The sequence below is a fragment of the Aspergillus sclerotioniger genome, assembly GCF_003184525.1.
Source record: "Aspergillus sclerotioniger CBS 115572 chromosome Unknown BO94scaffold_1, whole genome shotgun sequence".
Taxonomy (NCBI): Eukaryota; Fungi; Ascomycota; class Eurotiomycetes; order Eurotiales; family Aspergillaceae; genus Aspergillus; species Aspergillus sclerotioniger.
Window position 1 is genome coordinate 446364 of NW_020290991.1, and position 12816 is coordinate 459179.

At 52.5% G+C, this 12816-nt stretch overlaps 4 protein-coding genes across 4 annotated transcripts; 2 read left to right on the forward strand and 2 right to left on the reverse strand.

Annotated features, from left to right (window-relative positions):
* Window positions 1-65: 65 nt before the first annotated feature.
* Window positions 66-1753, forward strand: BO94DRAFT_454112 (FAD-binding oxidoreductase; the record flags this gene model as incomplete). Its single annotated transcript, XM_025607597.1, has 5 exons — window positions 66-146; window positions 200-620; window positions 676-1165; window positions 1210-1430; window positions 1479-1753. 5 exons carry the CDS (start codon window positions 66-68, stop codon window positions 1751-1753), a joined length of 1488 nt encoding a protein of 495 aa, XP_025473043.1.
* A 603-nt stretch (window positions 1754-2356) lies between these two features.
* On the forward strand, window positions 2357-3754 carry BO94DRAFT_551967 (uncharacterized protein; the record flags this gene model as incomplete). Its single annotated transcript, XM_025613564.1, has 6 exons — window positions 2357-2540; window positions 2658-2681; window positions 2727-2800; window positions 2847-3223; window positions 3272-3367; window positions 3418-3754. The coding sequence occupies 6 exons, from the start codon at window positions 2357-2359 to the stop codon at window positions 3752-3754; spliced, it is 1092 nt and encodes a 363-aa protein (XP_025473044.1).
* Window positions 3755-5063: 1309 nt separating this feature from the next.
* Window positions 5064-9502, reverse strand: BO94DRAFT_570622 (GPI inositol-deacylase). The gene is made up of 6 exons (XM_025614831.1): window positions 8461-9502; window positions 7532-8381; window positions 6115-7480; window positions 5901-6066; window positions 5629-5855; window positions 5064-5582 (listed from the first exon to the last, which is right to left on the reverse strand). The coding sequence occupies exons 1-6, from the start codon at window positions 9034-9036 to the stop codon at window positions 5351-5353; spliced, it is 3417 nt and encodes a 1138-aa protein (XP_025473045.1). The 5' UTR covers window positions 9037-9502; the 3' UTR covers window positions 5064-5350.
* Window positions 9503-10652: 1150 nt separating this feature from the next.
* Window positions 10653-12214, reverse strand: BO94DRAFT_454021 (sugar transporter family protein; the record flags this gene model as incomplete). Its single annotated transcript, XM_025607590.1, has 3 exons — window positions 10653-11303; window positions 11368-12042; window positions 12095-12214. 3 exons carry the CDS (start codon window positions 12212-12214, stop codon window positions 10653-10655), a joined length of 1446 nt encoding a protein of 481 aa, XP_025473046.1.
* Between the last annotated feature and the right edge of the window lie 602 nt (window positions 12215-12816).

A 12816-nucleotide genomic window follows, 5' to 3' on the forward strand; every position in this document is an offset into this window, starting at 1 on the left:
AAGAGCTCCGCCATTTCCCTTGACGATGTCGAACCCCTCAAGCGAATGTGGCACACAAACTAACGATGAAGGTCTCTACCGCGGCAGCACCCCTTCTTAGCATCCTGCCTGAGGCCAACTTCCTGGTCGACAACACAGGCTTTTGTGTATGCTGACCGCACATCCGAGGTGTTTGTAGAAACTAACACCGAACAACTAGTGCACCGCTCTTCAAACCACTTCCCTGCGTGACCAGGTCTTCTATCCCACCAGTGCAGCGTACAATGAGTCCGTAAATCAAGTTTTCGCGGGGAATGCTCGATTTAGTCCCTCATGCATTGTCCAGCCTCATTCTGCGGAGGATGTCTCAATCGTGGTCTCGGCTTTGTCACAAACGCAATGTCAATTTGCCGTGCGCAGTGGTGGCCATACCATCTGGCCTGGCGCGGCTGCTATTGAACAGGGGGTTACCATTGATCTTTCCCTGATGAATAGTACTACATACCACGAGGACAAGGGAGTGGCATCAATCTTACCGGGTGCACGGTGGCAGTCCGTATATAAGACACTCGAGCCCTATGGAGTCACGGTGCCCGGCGGACGTTCTGGAGCAGTTGGAGTCAGCGGATTTCTGATTGGAGGTAAGGTGTATGCCTAATAGATGGGATGTGGTTATCTAATGATGCTCCGAGTCAGGCGGCAATTCGTTCTACACAGCACAAGTAGGTTTCGCATGTGATAATGTCGAGAACTTTCAAGTCGTCCTCGCCAGTGGATCGATCGTGAATGCCAACCGGACTAGCCATTCGGATCTTTACCAGGCCCTGAAGGGCGGCTCGATCAACTTTGGAATCGTTACAAAGTACGATATCAGGGCGTTTCCTCACGAGACCCTTTGGGGAGGGCTCGTCGTGTATGACAATTCCACCACCGCTCAGCAGATTGAGGCCGGAGTGGACTTTACCAACAACATACACAATGACCCCTACGCATCCTGGATTGGTATGTGGGGATACGACTCAGTAACGGGGCAGAACATCATGGCCAATGCATTGGAATATACAAAACCAGTTGCGTATGCGCCCGCATTTGAAGGGTTCTTGAAGATCCCGAACATTACCAGCACGATGCGATTTGCGAGCATCTATGATCTGACCAATGAGCTAGGCCAGACACCAGGTTATCGGTAGGTTCATACCCTAATGATTTCATCAGGTTCTAATGACAAAGCTATATCTACACGACGGGCACGTACAAGAATGACGCCACAGTCCTTCGCAAGGCGATTGACCTCCACAACAACTACATCGAGCAGGCCAAGACCCACGTTAAGAGCAGTTATTGGGCTATGGATACCATGATCCAACCCTGGCCTAAACTCTTTTCGCAACATAGCGTCGAGAAGGGCGGTAATGTGCTAGGCCTGGAGCGGTTTGATGAGAACCTTATTCGTACGTGTCGCTTTCGCTCTTCTCCTTGCCTTGGACTAAACCCCGCAGAACTACTTTTTGACTACTCCTGGGACAACCAAGATGACGACGATCTCTTCCGCCGCCTGGGTGAGTCCATTCTGGGGGAGCTCAATGAATTTGCCAAGTCGATTGGGGCGGACAATGAGTACGTCTACCTCAACTATGCGGACAAGTCACAGAACCCACTCAAGGGCTACGGTGAGAAGAACATCGAATTCATCTCCCGCGTGGCAAAACAGTACGACCCCGATGGAGTGTTCCAAATACAAGTTCCGGGTGGATTCAAGATCAGCGAGGTGTAGCGATTAGCGATGTCAGAACTATTGTCAATGTGCACGAATGAAAGCGAGGACATGCACGAGTCTGGTCCTGGTATCTTAGACTATCCAGGAGAATATCTCCTGAAAGACAGCGGCATTGACAGTGGCTTGATATAGCTCGCACGAGCCGTTGCGCACGATCCGAATCAGCGCCATCCCCTGATTGCCCCCTCTTCTTTAAGTTCTTTGTCTCCATGATGGCATGCTCCACCGCCGACACTTGGCGTCACCCACGGGCCTCTGGACCAACTAAGCTTTCAACATTGATTGGAAGTCCACGAGCGATGCAAGGGGAATCTATGCCAGTCATGGCAATCGTGCCCCATAGGGAGCTAAGCGAAGTTACCCATATACTTAATTGCTACTATTTCTATGACCTGAACATTATCCTCTTAAGAATGGTGCATAAGTGTTGTACAACGTGACAATTTGTCAATACATGGTGGAATAAAGGATGGCAAACTAGTTCTGCTTGTGCCAAGGGTTGATGATCGAAGCCCTCAGGGACTCTTAAGACCAATATAAGCCCCCAAGACTCATTCCCATGATCATTGTGAAGCAGCCTCAGCATTTGGAACTGACATCATGGCTAATATCACAGTGAAGGTGCCTCCTCCCGGAGAGACCTACAATTTTGACTATACTCATCCCCATATGTATACATCCAATATGGTGGTCATCATAGGAGGCTTAATCATCAGCACTGGCTGCCTGGCCATGCGGGTGTATACCAAAGCACATCTCCTGCACAAGTTCGGATGGGATGATGGTATGTTTGTTATGCAGTAAAGGAATGTGGCTAACTGTCGACAGTATCCATCATCCTTGCCTGGGTAAGTGGACGCCGCATAGCAACTCCTTTGCTAACCTGCTTAGGTCTTTTCAGTTGGTACCCAAGCTTGTTCAATTTGTAAGGCGGCACGATCTTTCAACTTCCCAACTAACATGTAGCCAGATGGATACGCGCATGGAGGCATGGGAATCCATATCTGGAATGTGACACCCGCGACGTACATAGTATACAGCAAGGTTCCACCAAACAACCAGTTATGATGTCCATATTTAACAAGGCCAGGTCCTCCTCTCCGCAGTCATCATCTACGTCCCCACACTCGCCCTCGCAAAGATCAGCCTAATCGTCCTCTACCACCGAACCCTCCATCAGAAACGCTACCAGCGATGGATTCTATACAGTCTGGCTTTCATGATCATTGGCTACAGCTTCGCTCTGATGATGGCATTCCTATTAGGATGTCGTCCCGTCCAGCGAGCCTGGAATCCATTAGTCCCGGGAACATGTCTCGATCAAGACACGTTGTATATCGCCACCGCCGTGTCAAACATCATCTCCGATATAGCCCTCATCCTGGTCCCAATCCCAACCGTACTGGGTCTGAACATGCCCTCGATCCAAAAAGTCGGTCTATTACTGATGTTCATGATCGGCTGCGCGTGCGTATCAACCCCCCCACCAAACCACATCCACTGAGATATCAACAGAACCCTCGTCACCGGCATCCTTCGGTTACTTAGCATAATGCCTTTTCTGAATTCGGAAGACCCAACATACACTATCGGGTTGCCAGATTTATTAATGTAAGCACCCCACCCCACCACACCAAAACCCATATCTAATGTTTTGCCAGCAACATCGAAGCCAACTTCGCCATCATCTGCATCTGTCTCCCCTTCCTTCGCCACTTCCTTCGTCGCTACGCTCCTCGTCTCATCGGTGAAAATAGAGGCCTTGCCCGTCGATACACGAATTATACAGTTACCCGGGAAAGCGTCGCGCCAGGCCGTCGGAAAGAGAATCTCAGCCAGCTGCAAGATGAAATCAAGCAAGCGGAGAATGGCGCGGGTATGTACAGTTCTGTGGGAATTGTCAAGAAGGTCCAAGTGGAGATTACCTCGGAGGATATGCCGGCGGAGCAAGAGAAGGAGGAGTTGACTCAGCAGAAGGTGGTGATATGTACGGAGTAGGTGGGTGTATTCCTACCTGATTATCATGAGATTGATTGATTGATTAATTGATCTTCCTTTCTTTCTTTCTTACATACAACAAAATAAGCATACAGCCAATCAGAGCGCAAAGAAATAATACCTAGACCAAACCAATCAACTAGACCCAACAAGATGATATACCCCCATAAAGATCTACTGGTATCTAAATAAATGCAATCTAACTCCTCCATAATTACCAATCCCTCAATCACGGCTTCTAGCTCGTGCATACGAGTCCATTCCAAACCCATGATGTCGCACCCTTCATCCTTTTTTTCTTCTTCGATATTCTTCTTCTACTACTGTTCTTCTATGTTCCTTTGCTATCTTTAGCTGCCCCGTTTCAATCGTTCTACTCCCTTTTTGACCGATAGTTGGTCAATTAGCTCTTTTTTGCGAGAAATTTGGGCGGGCTTGAGTTCCCCCTTAGGCATCGTCGCCGGATTGATTTAGTTGGTGGGACGGATTTGGCTATGTTAGTATGATAAATGAATATGGGTAGGAAAAGATATGCAGGAACAACTTGTCAAATGTGCAAAACGGACATATTTCAAAGGATATGGAGTAAAAGATGGAAAATAAAAGATGGAAAATAAAGATGGAAAATAAAAGATGGAAAATAAAAGATGGAAAATAAAAGATGGAAAATGAAACCTCAAAAACATAAGCTACCTCAAAGCCTAAGAGAAAAATGACATAACCCAATCTATCAAAAAGAAAAACCATCACCAGCATTTCCCAAAAGCTTTATTCCAAAAGAACATGAAAAATAAAACTTCAAAACCATAAACTATTCCAAAAATGAAATAAAAAAGAGACGATCAACAACATCTCCCAAAAGCTATATTCCAAAAGAAAGAATGTGGAAAATAAAACATCAAAAACATAAGCTACTTGAAAAAATCAAAAGCCATGCCCCAACAACTTGAAAACCGACAGACAACAGAAACACCAATAAAAATCGAAAACTATAGAAACAATTTTCGTTCTCCGATGTTGATTTTACCATGGGCAGCGGCATTCCTCGAAAGGTGCCTTCGCAGATTTTCTTCGGGTCACGTAATAGGCGTTCGGCACCGTTGTTTAGATTCAATTTCGCTGTCGAGTTTATCTATCCCTTTTCGATGCTTGGGTTGGGTGTGAGGGTTAAAATCGTTGAGGAATCGGGGTGAATATAGGGCCATGATGGGTAGGATCGTGATGATTAGGGCTACGATGAGTAGGGCTATGAATCAGACACGTTGAATACTAATGAAAGTGACTACAGGGAGAACCATTAAAGATCATGCATACATGATATTACCGGCCAAGTCTATTTCCAGATCCAACCGTATATACAGACAACGTATCAACAACGGATAGCCAGTACAATCCGGCCACGCCATGCTGAGCCCAGCATGACTGGCCGATCAACATTCGTATGAGCATAAACAATCCTGTACAACCGACCATGGTCGGCACATAAGCAAAACACCGCTCCCAAGCAAGAACGCCGTATAATCGTGGTCCGGTACCCGGCAAAATGCAACAGAGAAGACAAGAATATAGAAGAATAGCGTATATGTATGGCCGGGATTATGGCTTTTTCTTCACGTGGCGTCCGGGCTCCTGCGTCGACGTCGCGTCGTCGCCCTCCAGGACCCGCCACAGGCGCCGGAGCGAGAAGCCGCTGCTGAACAGGTAGATTCCCACCAGCCACGCGGCGAAGATATTAGTAAGGTGATGGAGCAGATAGCCGTACGACACGCCGTACACGGCCGAGTAAATGGCAAGGGCGAAGAGAAGGAGGGAGGTGACCGTTTTGAGTCTGTCTATGTTAGTTCGATCCAAACGGAAGATGATGGCACACATACCGTGTGTTAACGCGAGGGATCATAGTCCCTGTAGTCATGGCCTCGACGAGCAGGAGAAACGGCATGATCGACAGCACGTTGTGATGCGACGAAAAGGGCATGAACCAGTGCACAACCAGGTTGTGGGCCCATACGAGCAGGACAAGGATGTTGATGGGGAGGATCCACAGCATCAGGAGGAAGATCGAATACGTGAAATTGGCAAAATTGAAATGGGTCGTGGATTTCTATGGCTGTCAGCAGAATCCCAGAACCACGCCACGAAGACGTACCGTTTCTCTCGCATGCCACTGTGCCCGCACACACGTAGCCAGCTGCACGATACATGCCACCATGTAGGCAAACTGGTACGGAATGGCGGTCGCAACTAGAACCAACAGGATCGCCGTGTTGATCAACCGCCGTCTTGTTGTGGGGGTAGAAAAGAGGGAAAGGTTGCTAACACAATTAGCGACAGACCCGACCGACAATCAATGACAAACTTACCCTTTGTCGTCGCGCTTAATGTACCCCGACTTGCTGTTCAAGAGGCCATAGAAGAAAGACAGCACCGAGATCAGAGACAGCGCCACGTAGTTCATCATAACGCACACCCCCACGCTGATCAGACCGAAGACAGGAACCAGAAACCAGAAGAACGCATCTTGCGAGCCTAGCAGGAGATCGTTCTTCGTGAAATCGACAGGTGACTCGGTGGAGTTGCTTCGCCAATGGAACGGATCATCACTTGGTGGCAGTGTGGTCGACGTAGCTAGGGACGAAGCCAGCAAGGACATAGCAAGCAGCAGGAGGGGCAAAGATGACCGCAACGTGCTATCCAACCCTTCTGCAAAGGTGATGAAGTATCCCGTTTCGTCATAGACTTGAAATTGCTTCCGCAGAACCAGAGCAATCACCAGGACCGGAAATGCCGCAAAGACGGTGCGGTACCGCATCACGAGCTCACCCAGACTGCCCAGGATGTCCACCGACAGGGAGATGTCGAGTGTGGACTCGCTGCTCGGGTCCGTCCACAGCTGAAAGGACACGCCACCCAAGGCGGCTTGCTCGCGAAGTGGGGGAGGCATGAATGGGGCTACACCGTGCAAGTTCACATTGACCTGCCTCGCGTTGACAAAGAACTTGGACTCGTGGGGATCGGGCATCGACTGGCGCAGCAGCGGTGCAAACAGCTCGGGTTCCTCGCCGTAGCCCCGTCGGACGATCTTGAGCTTGTAGTTCAGCAGACTCGAATGCAGCGCCGGAATCTTCACCTCGGTGAGCATGGGACGATTCGCCGGCAGTCGCATCTTCAGGCCAGCACTGAGCAAGCCTCCCAGGCCCACTCGAGCCCGGATGACCGAGTCGGAGCTGTCTGAGAATTCCGCCACCACCCATCCGCGTGTGGGTGTACGCGCCTTGTCAACAACCGCCACAAACTGGTGCTCCACCAGATCCTCCAGATCGTACTGGAGATATGAAAACGGCGACGTCCGGTCGTACGCCTGCTTAGAGGTCCGCGTCGAGGCGGGCAGGTGGATGCCATCCTCCGCGGCGTTCTTACAAGCAAGCCGCGTGGAACCCGCGTTCCCCCCGGAAAAGTCCATATTCATCGAAAAGATGCTGGCGAATTTACCATTGTGCAAGGGGAAGACACTGCAGAAGAGCACCTCTAGTGTACCCTGCTCGCCAGTTTCGTCGAATTTCTGGTCCGTAAGAAGAGTGAACTTCTTTCCTGACACCCCCTGCGGCGGGACTGGCAGCAGGTGCACATTGGTATTCGGGGTATGGCCGAGTTCGCGAAGAATCAGTCGTTGGCCCTGCGGTAAGATGGTGTTGGTATTGTCTTCCAGCGTCAATAAAGTGGTTGGCTCTAGCAATAATAGTCAGTACCATGTGGGCAAGATGACGTCTTGGCGAATACCTTTCTGGGCGAGGGTTCGCTCGGCGACTGGCTCCAGACCGGTCAAATACCACTTCTTGAAGATCCGCATGCGCTCAGCTCGTGGCTTTGTTTGACTGGCTCGGCGGACATCCACAACATCGAACAAAGACTTGATGATGGCTTTGCGGAATTGATCACACCAGGTAATGGACAGATGGTCCATGCCGATCCAGACATCAGGGATTGTAGAGGTGAACACCGTGAAGCCGTGCGTCTCCGGGACCAGCGATGAGATACTGGCGTAGTCGGAGGGGACCACCGTGTCACGCGAACCACCCGCAATGGAGATCAGCGTCAAGTGCCACAGGGGGTTGTTGTTGGCCCACGTCTGGGAGTAGGCCTCGCGCCAGTAATCGTTGATCTGCTTGTAGGTATGGACAATATCCGATTCGAACGAGACCGGGGGCTTGGCATGAGGTGCCGACATGGTGACGATGGTGTTGACTGAATTCGCCTGGTAGTTCGTCATGGTCAACGCCGTCCGGGCGACAATGCCTCCCATCGAATGCCCAACCAGAATCACGGAGCTAGGATCTGGCAGCCCAGGATCCCTCCGCGACCGCCGCGGATCATGGTATAGCGACAGAATGTATGCCACGGCTTCGTTGACGTATTCGGCTTGATCGAGAAGTGTCTGGCCATGAAAGGCCGCCAGATCCTCGTTGAAGTCGATCATGAAAAAATCCAGGTTCCGGGTGCCGGTCTTGAGGCGCTCCTCGTCGTGTCGGACCACATCGGCATAATGTCTCGAGGCTTCGGCAGCCAGGGATCGGACTTGGCGATAGCTGCCGGCGTTTCCGGGGAGAAAGAGGACGGGGACACCGTTTAACTGGGTGTAGCAGAATGCCCGGGTCAGCCTGAAATCGCGAAACAGTCGGACACAAAGCAATGATTGGCCAGATACTTACGCCCAAATTCTCCTGGTGGTACCAATCCACCCCCTCCTCCCGATAGAGAAAAAGGTTATATTTGCTCGCAAAGCGGGTATGTTCCGTATCAAATCCAACCATGCGAATGAACGTGGGACTCATGACGGGAATCCCACAGCCATCGCCACCAATTTGTCGTTCGGAGAAGGATCGGATGATGAAGAAGATGAAGATGGAGGCGACGAGGGTGGTGAGTGCCGTCAGGATCGAGACCGGCCAGGGACTGCGGAGGCGCGAGGGTCGAAAGCGGAGGTGAGCATCCGGGGAAGCCTCCATGGGCAATCGCTGGGAGGCCAACGGCATCATGACGGAAGACGAGCGGGAGTCATTGGAGGCGGAGGAGGTGCGCCAGAGGCTGGAGTTGCGGGAGCGAGGAGTCGAGGCATCGCGGCGCAGATCGAAGCTGGTGCCGGTTCTGGCAGCCTGCGGACGCGATTTTTCCGGCGGGTCGAGAATGATGGGACCAGAACTCGGCTCCGTCGGAGGGCGAGAGACGGTGAGTACGGATTCTTCAGCATCATCCTCGGCCGGCGAGCCAGACGAGCGTCTGTGCATTGGAAGAGGCGGCCAGCAAGATACTCATTCAGCGCGTGTAGGAAGCCGATCGGGAGGTGATGGTGGTGGTGGTGGTGGTCTGGGGGGAAGGCGGCAAGGGGATCGATCTGCTGGTTGCTGCTGGACCCTGACGAACAGCCTGGAATGCGCCAACGGTTCGGATACCAAGAACCGGACAACTGTTGAGAAGAAGCACCGGTCGGACCGAGACGGAGGGATCTACTGGCCGAGTTGGTATCAAGCTACCCTTGGTTTCCCTCTCCTCCCTTTGATGCTGCGTAGGATTGGACCCTGGAAGTGAATCGGGTGGATTGACGAGCAAACGAGTGGCCGATTGGGAGATTAGGAGAGGCGGGGATCGGGCGAAAAGGGAGGGAGACGCGGTCGATGGAGGGTACGCCGCAGCAGAGGAGGAGGAGGGGACAAGGAAAGGATCCGAAAAGACCGGAATGGGGGAGAGACGAGGGGAAAGGAGGATGCAGGATAAAGACACCCGCGAGAAAGCCGCCCCAGCCAAACCCGGTCCGGCCTTGGCGGAGGCAGGCGCCGCACCGGCCAACTCCACGTTCTTTATTCCCTGGCTTGCTCGATCCCCAGGACTTCTTCTTCTTCTTCTTCTTCTTCTTCTTCTCCAACCGTACAAAGAAGTGCAGAGTCAAATTTGATTGAGGTTGTGGGGATGATTCTCATCTCTCCGGCGTGGATTCTACAATCGCGAACGCATCAATACATCAATCTATCGCATTCATAGCATCAGAGTCCAACCATGGATTCGTCTCGCCTGACACCTGCAAAAGGAATCTACCACCGCATGTTGACGTCCATAGACCTATCCCTACGCGGGGTCTCCGTCATCGTCCCAGTGCGCCCTGAATCCATCTACGATGGGCCCCAGACCCTGAGCATCGCGGCCGATCCGCTCCACGAGATGCCAATGTCCGAGAGTGGAGCCAAAAGAGGGTCGCATCACTCACCTTGGCTGACGGCCTCGTTCTAGATACAATTTACTGACACCCTTGATTTCACCCCCAACCAGTTCACATAGGAGGCATTGGGATATCATCCGACCACCTCATCCCTGGCTGTGTGTGCCTTGTCCAGTGCGGGGTTGCCCGGCCAGCCTATAAAAGGCCCTGTGCCCCTGGACTCGCCCTCCTCGGACATTACTTTCTGCTGCCTTCGCCAATGATGGCATTGGACCTGTCTCTCATCATCACACAAAGTAAGTTCGGAGTGGTCCCTCCTCTCTCTCCATCTACAGTCAAGCACATGATGATCCTTCAACCCGGTGATCGGTCCCCAGATCGGGATCATGAGCATCCTTCATTAAGCAGATTCTGATGCCTCCCTCCCTCCCTCCTGGACATGATGCTTGTGTTCATATGAATCAAGGCTGATGGTCTCTAGGGTGATTGACTTACAATTAAGGTGGTGATCTGGGCATGCTTGATTCATGTTTTATTATTCTCTCCATTAGTGTCTAGGGCTCTGGTGGAGTCCTCCACCATCCTCCCGGTGCCACCACATCAGAGTCCCTCGTGACTTGCCATCAATTGTACAATGCTATAACCCTAATCATCACGTCATCAATGCTGCGTAAATCCTCCCCATCATCTTCATCCCTCCAGCGTTCGGGCCGTACCCTTCTCCGGGTCGCTCTCCGCCCCGTCGGCCACGGTTCCCCGGTGCGCGGCCACAGCCGCCATGTCCGCATCGTGCGCCACGTCGAACTGACGTCCCAGGCGCTCTGGTCCCAGTAACGTCACCAGGATCGTATATCCATACACACACCCCATGAAGATGCAGATCACCTTGCCGTACTGGTACCGCTTCGTCCCCTCATCCGTTGGCGGCAGCGGGAATCGCTCCCCAATCGTCGACTCGATCGTCGAGCTGGCCGACGATACCAGGTTGCCCAGCTGATACGCCGTGCCCACCGCAAATGTGCGGATCGAACCCGGAGACAGCTCCATCAAGTGGATCGGAATCACCCCCCACGCTCCTTGCACGCAGAACTGTTCGAAGAACGCCGCCGCCATCACGTTGGTCGACGTCACAAACGTGTACGGGTACAGCAGGGCTCCCCCAATGACAGCCATGACGATGATAGAGAACCGTCGACCAAAGATCTGACTCGCCCATCCACAGAGCGTGCCGCCACTGAGGGCCCCCAGGTTGGCCACCACCTGGGTGACTGTCACGGCGTTGGCCGAGAAGTTGAATTGGTTCTCCAACATGGTCGGGTACAGATCTTGGGAACCGTGAGACTAGGTCGGTCAGTAAACTCCCATTTCAAGGCTGATGAGGACCAAGGGATGGGTGGAGACGTACCATGAAATTGAATCCCGCCATAAGCAGAACTAGATATACCAGGAGCAGCCAGTGCCTCTTGATCGCAGTTTTGCCTTCAGACATGAATGTGGCAGTCACTCCGCCATGGAAATTTTCCCGGGTTGCCTGGCGCTCAAGGAAGGCATCGGTCTCAGGAAGGCACAGCCGGTAGATGATGATCAACACCGGAGGGCATGCTCCGAACCAGTACAATGGCCTCCATCCGTGGGGGGTGGTATCCACCAATCCGCGCGCAAAAGCCGTGGCTAGCAAGTATCCAAACGCATACCCCTGCTGGAGCAACCCGGACACTAGACCGCGTGCCTCCATGGGACAGTCCTCGAGCGCGGTGGCGGCTGCGTTGCCGTACAGCCCGCCCATGGCAATCCCGAAGAGAGCGCGACAGCCCAGAAACTGCCGGTATGTCTGACAGAACCCGGTGCCCAGCTCCAACACAATGAACAAGAGGTTATTCACGATAAAGGGCCACTTGCGACCCCAGCGATCGGCCGCAATTCCAAAGGTAATGGCCCCCACGGACCGAAGCATGAGCACGAGGGTAATGCCCCAGGTGATGTCGGTGACCGTCTTGTCAAAGGTTTTTGCGAGCTGCGTGGTGGTCAAGGAAACGGTAAAGAAATCAAAGGCATCCCAGGTCCAGCCGAAGAAGGCGACCTAGAGACATGGTTAGCCGCAACGCAAGAATTGGGCCGGTTTCGGAACGCACCCCAAAAAAGAGCCATTGTTTCCGACTCAAGAGTGAGAGGGCTGTGAAGGGGTTGGGCGCCGGGTTCATGGGAGGCACCAAAGTTGGGACCCGCGTGAGTAGGTATTTGCCCAGTCCCATCCGCGGAGGCTCATCTTCCTCTGAGGCGTACACCTGGACTGGAACCTCCGTGGAGGGCTTATCCCCATAAAGGTGGGACATGGTGAGCAGTCGGGTTGGAAATGAGAACCACCAAGAGGCTGCGTCCAACTGCGAGGAGACAAGGGAGGAAGGTAGGGGAGGGATGGGAGTGAAAAAGAAAAAAGAAAAAAAGACGGGCAAGCCGAGCTGGCGGGCAGCTGGCTTTTAAATCCCGAAGTCGGGCATAAGGACACTCGCGGTGAAACTGGGACAGGAAGCCGAAACGATATGGACACCGGACCCCGCAGGCCGTGGTTTTTGGTCTCTACTTCCTCCGGCCAGCTTGCCGATCCCTCACATGAGGAAGAAGAGGCTGCAACCGGAGACGTGGGGATCGAATCAGAGTGAGATGGAGGTGGAGGGAGGATCTCAGAGGGCAAAAAAGGAAAAGAGAGTTTGGAAAGCTTAACGGAATCGACCCATGGCTGGAGGGCCTCGGGCATTTCCTTAGTCAGGCTACACACCGGCGACCGGAAGCCATGCTATCTCCATGACTTGTTTTTCGTCCCTTTTTCGATGTCTCGTTTTTCTAGTGGTTGCTG

Bases quoted from the DNA above. Each gene is read 5' to 3' on its own strand.
- BO94DRAFT_570622 (XM_025614831.1), bottom strand. From the start codon at position 9,036: ATGCACAGACGCTCGTCTGGCTCGCCGGCCGAGGATGATGCTGAAGAA. The intron at 6,067-6,114 runs GTAAGTTTGTCA...TAATTGTGTTAG, and splicing joins ATTAAGCGCGACGACAAAGG to CAACCTTTCCCTCTTTTCTA. The intron at 5,856-5,900 runs GTACGTCTTCGT...TGACAGCCATAG, and splicing joins AGTGGCATGCGAGAGAAACG to AAATCCACGACCCATTTCAA.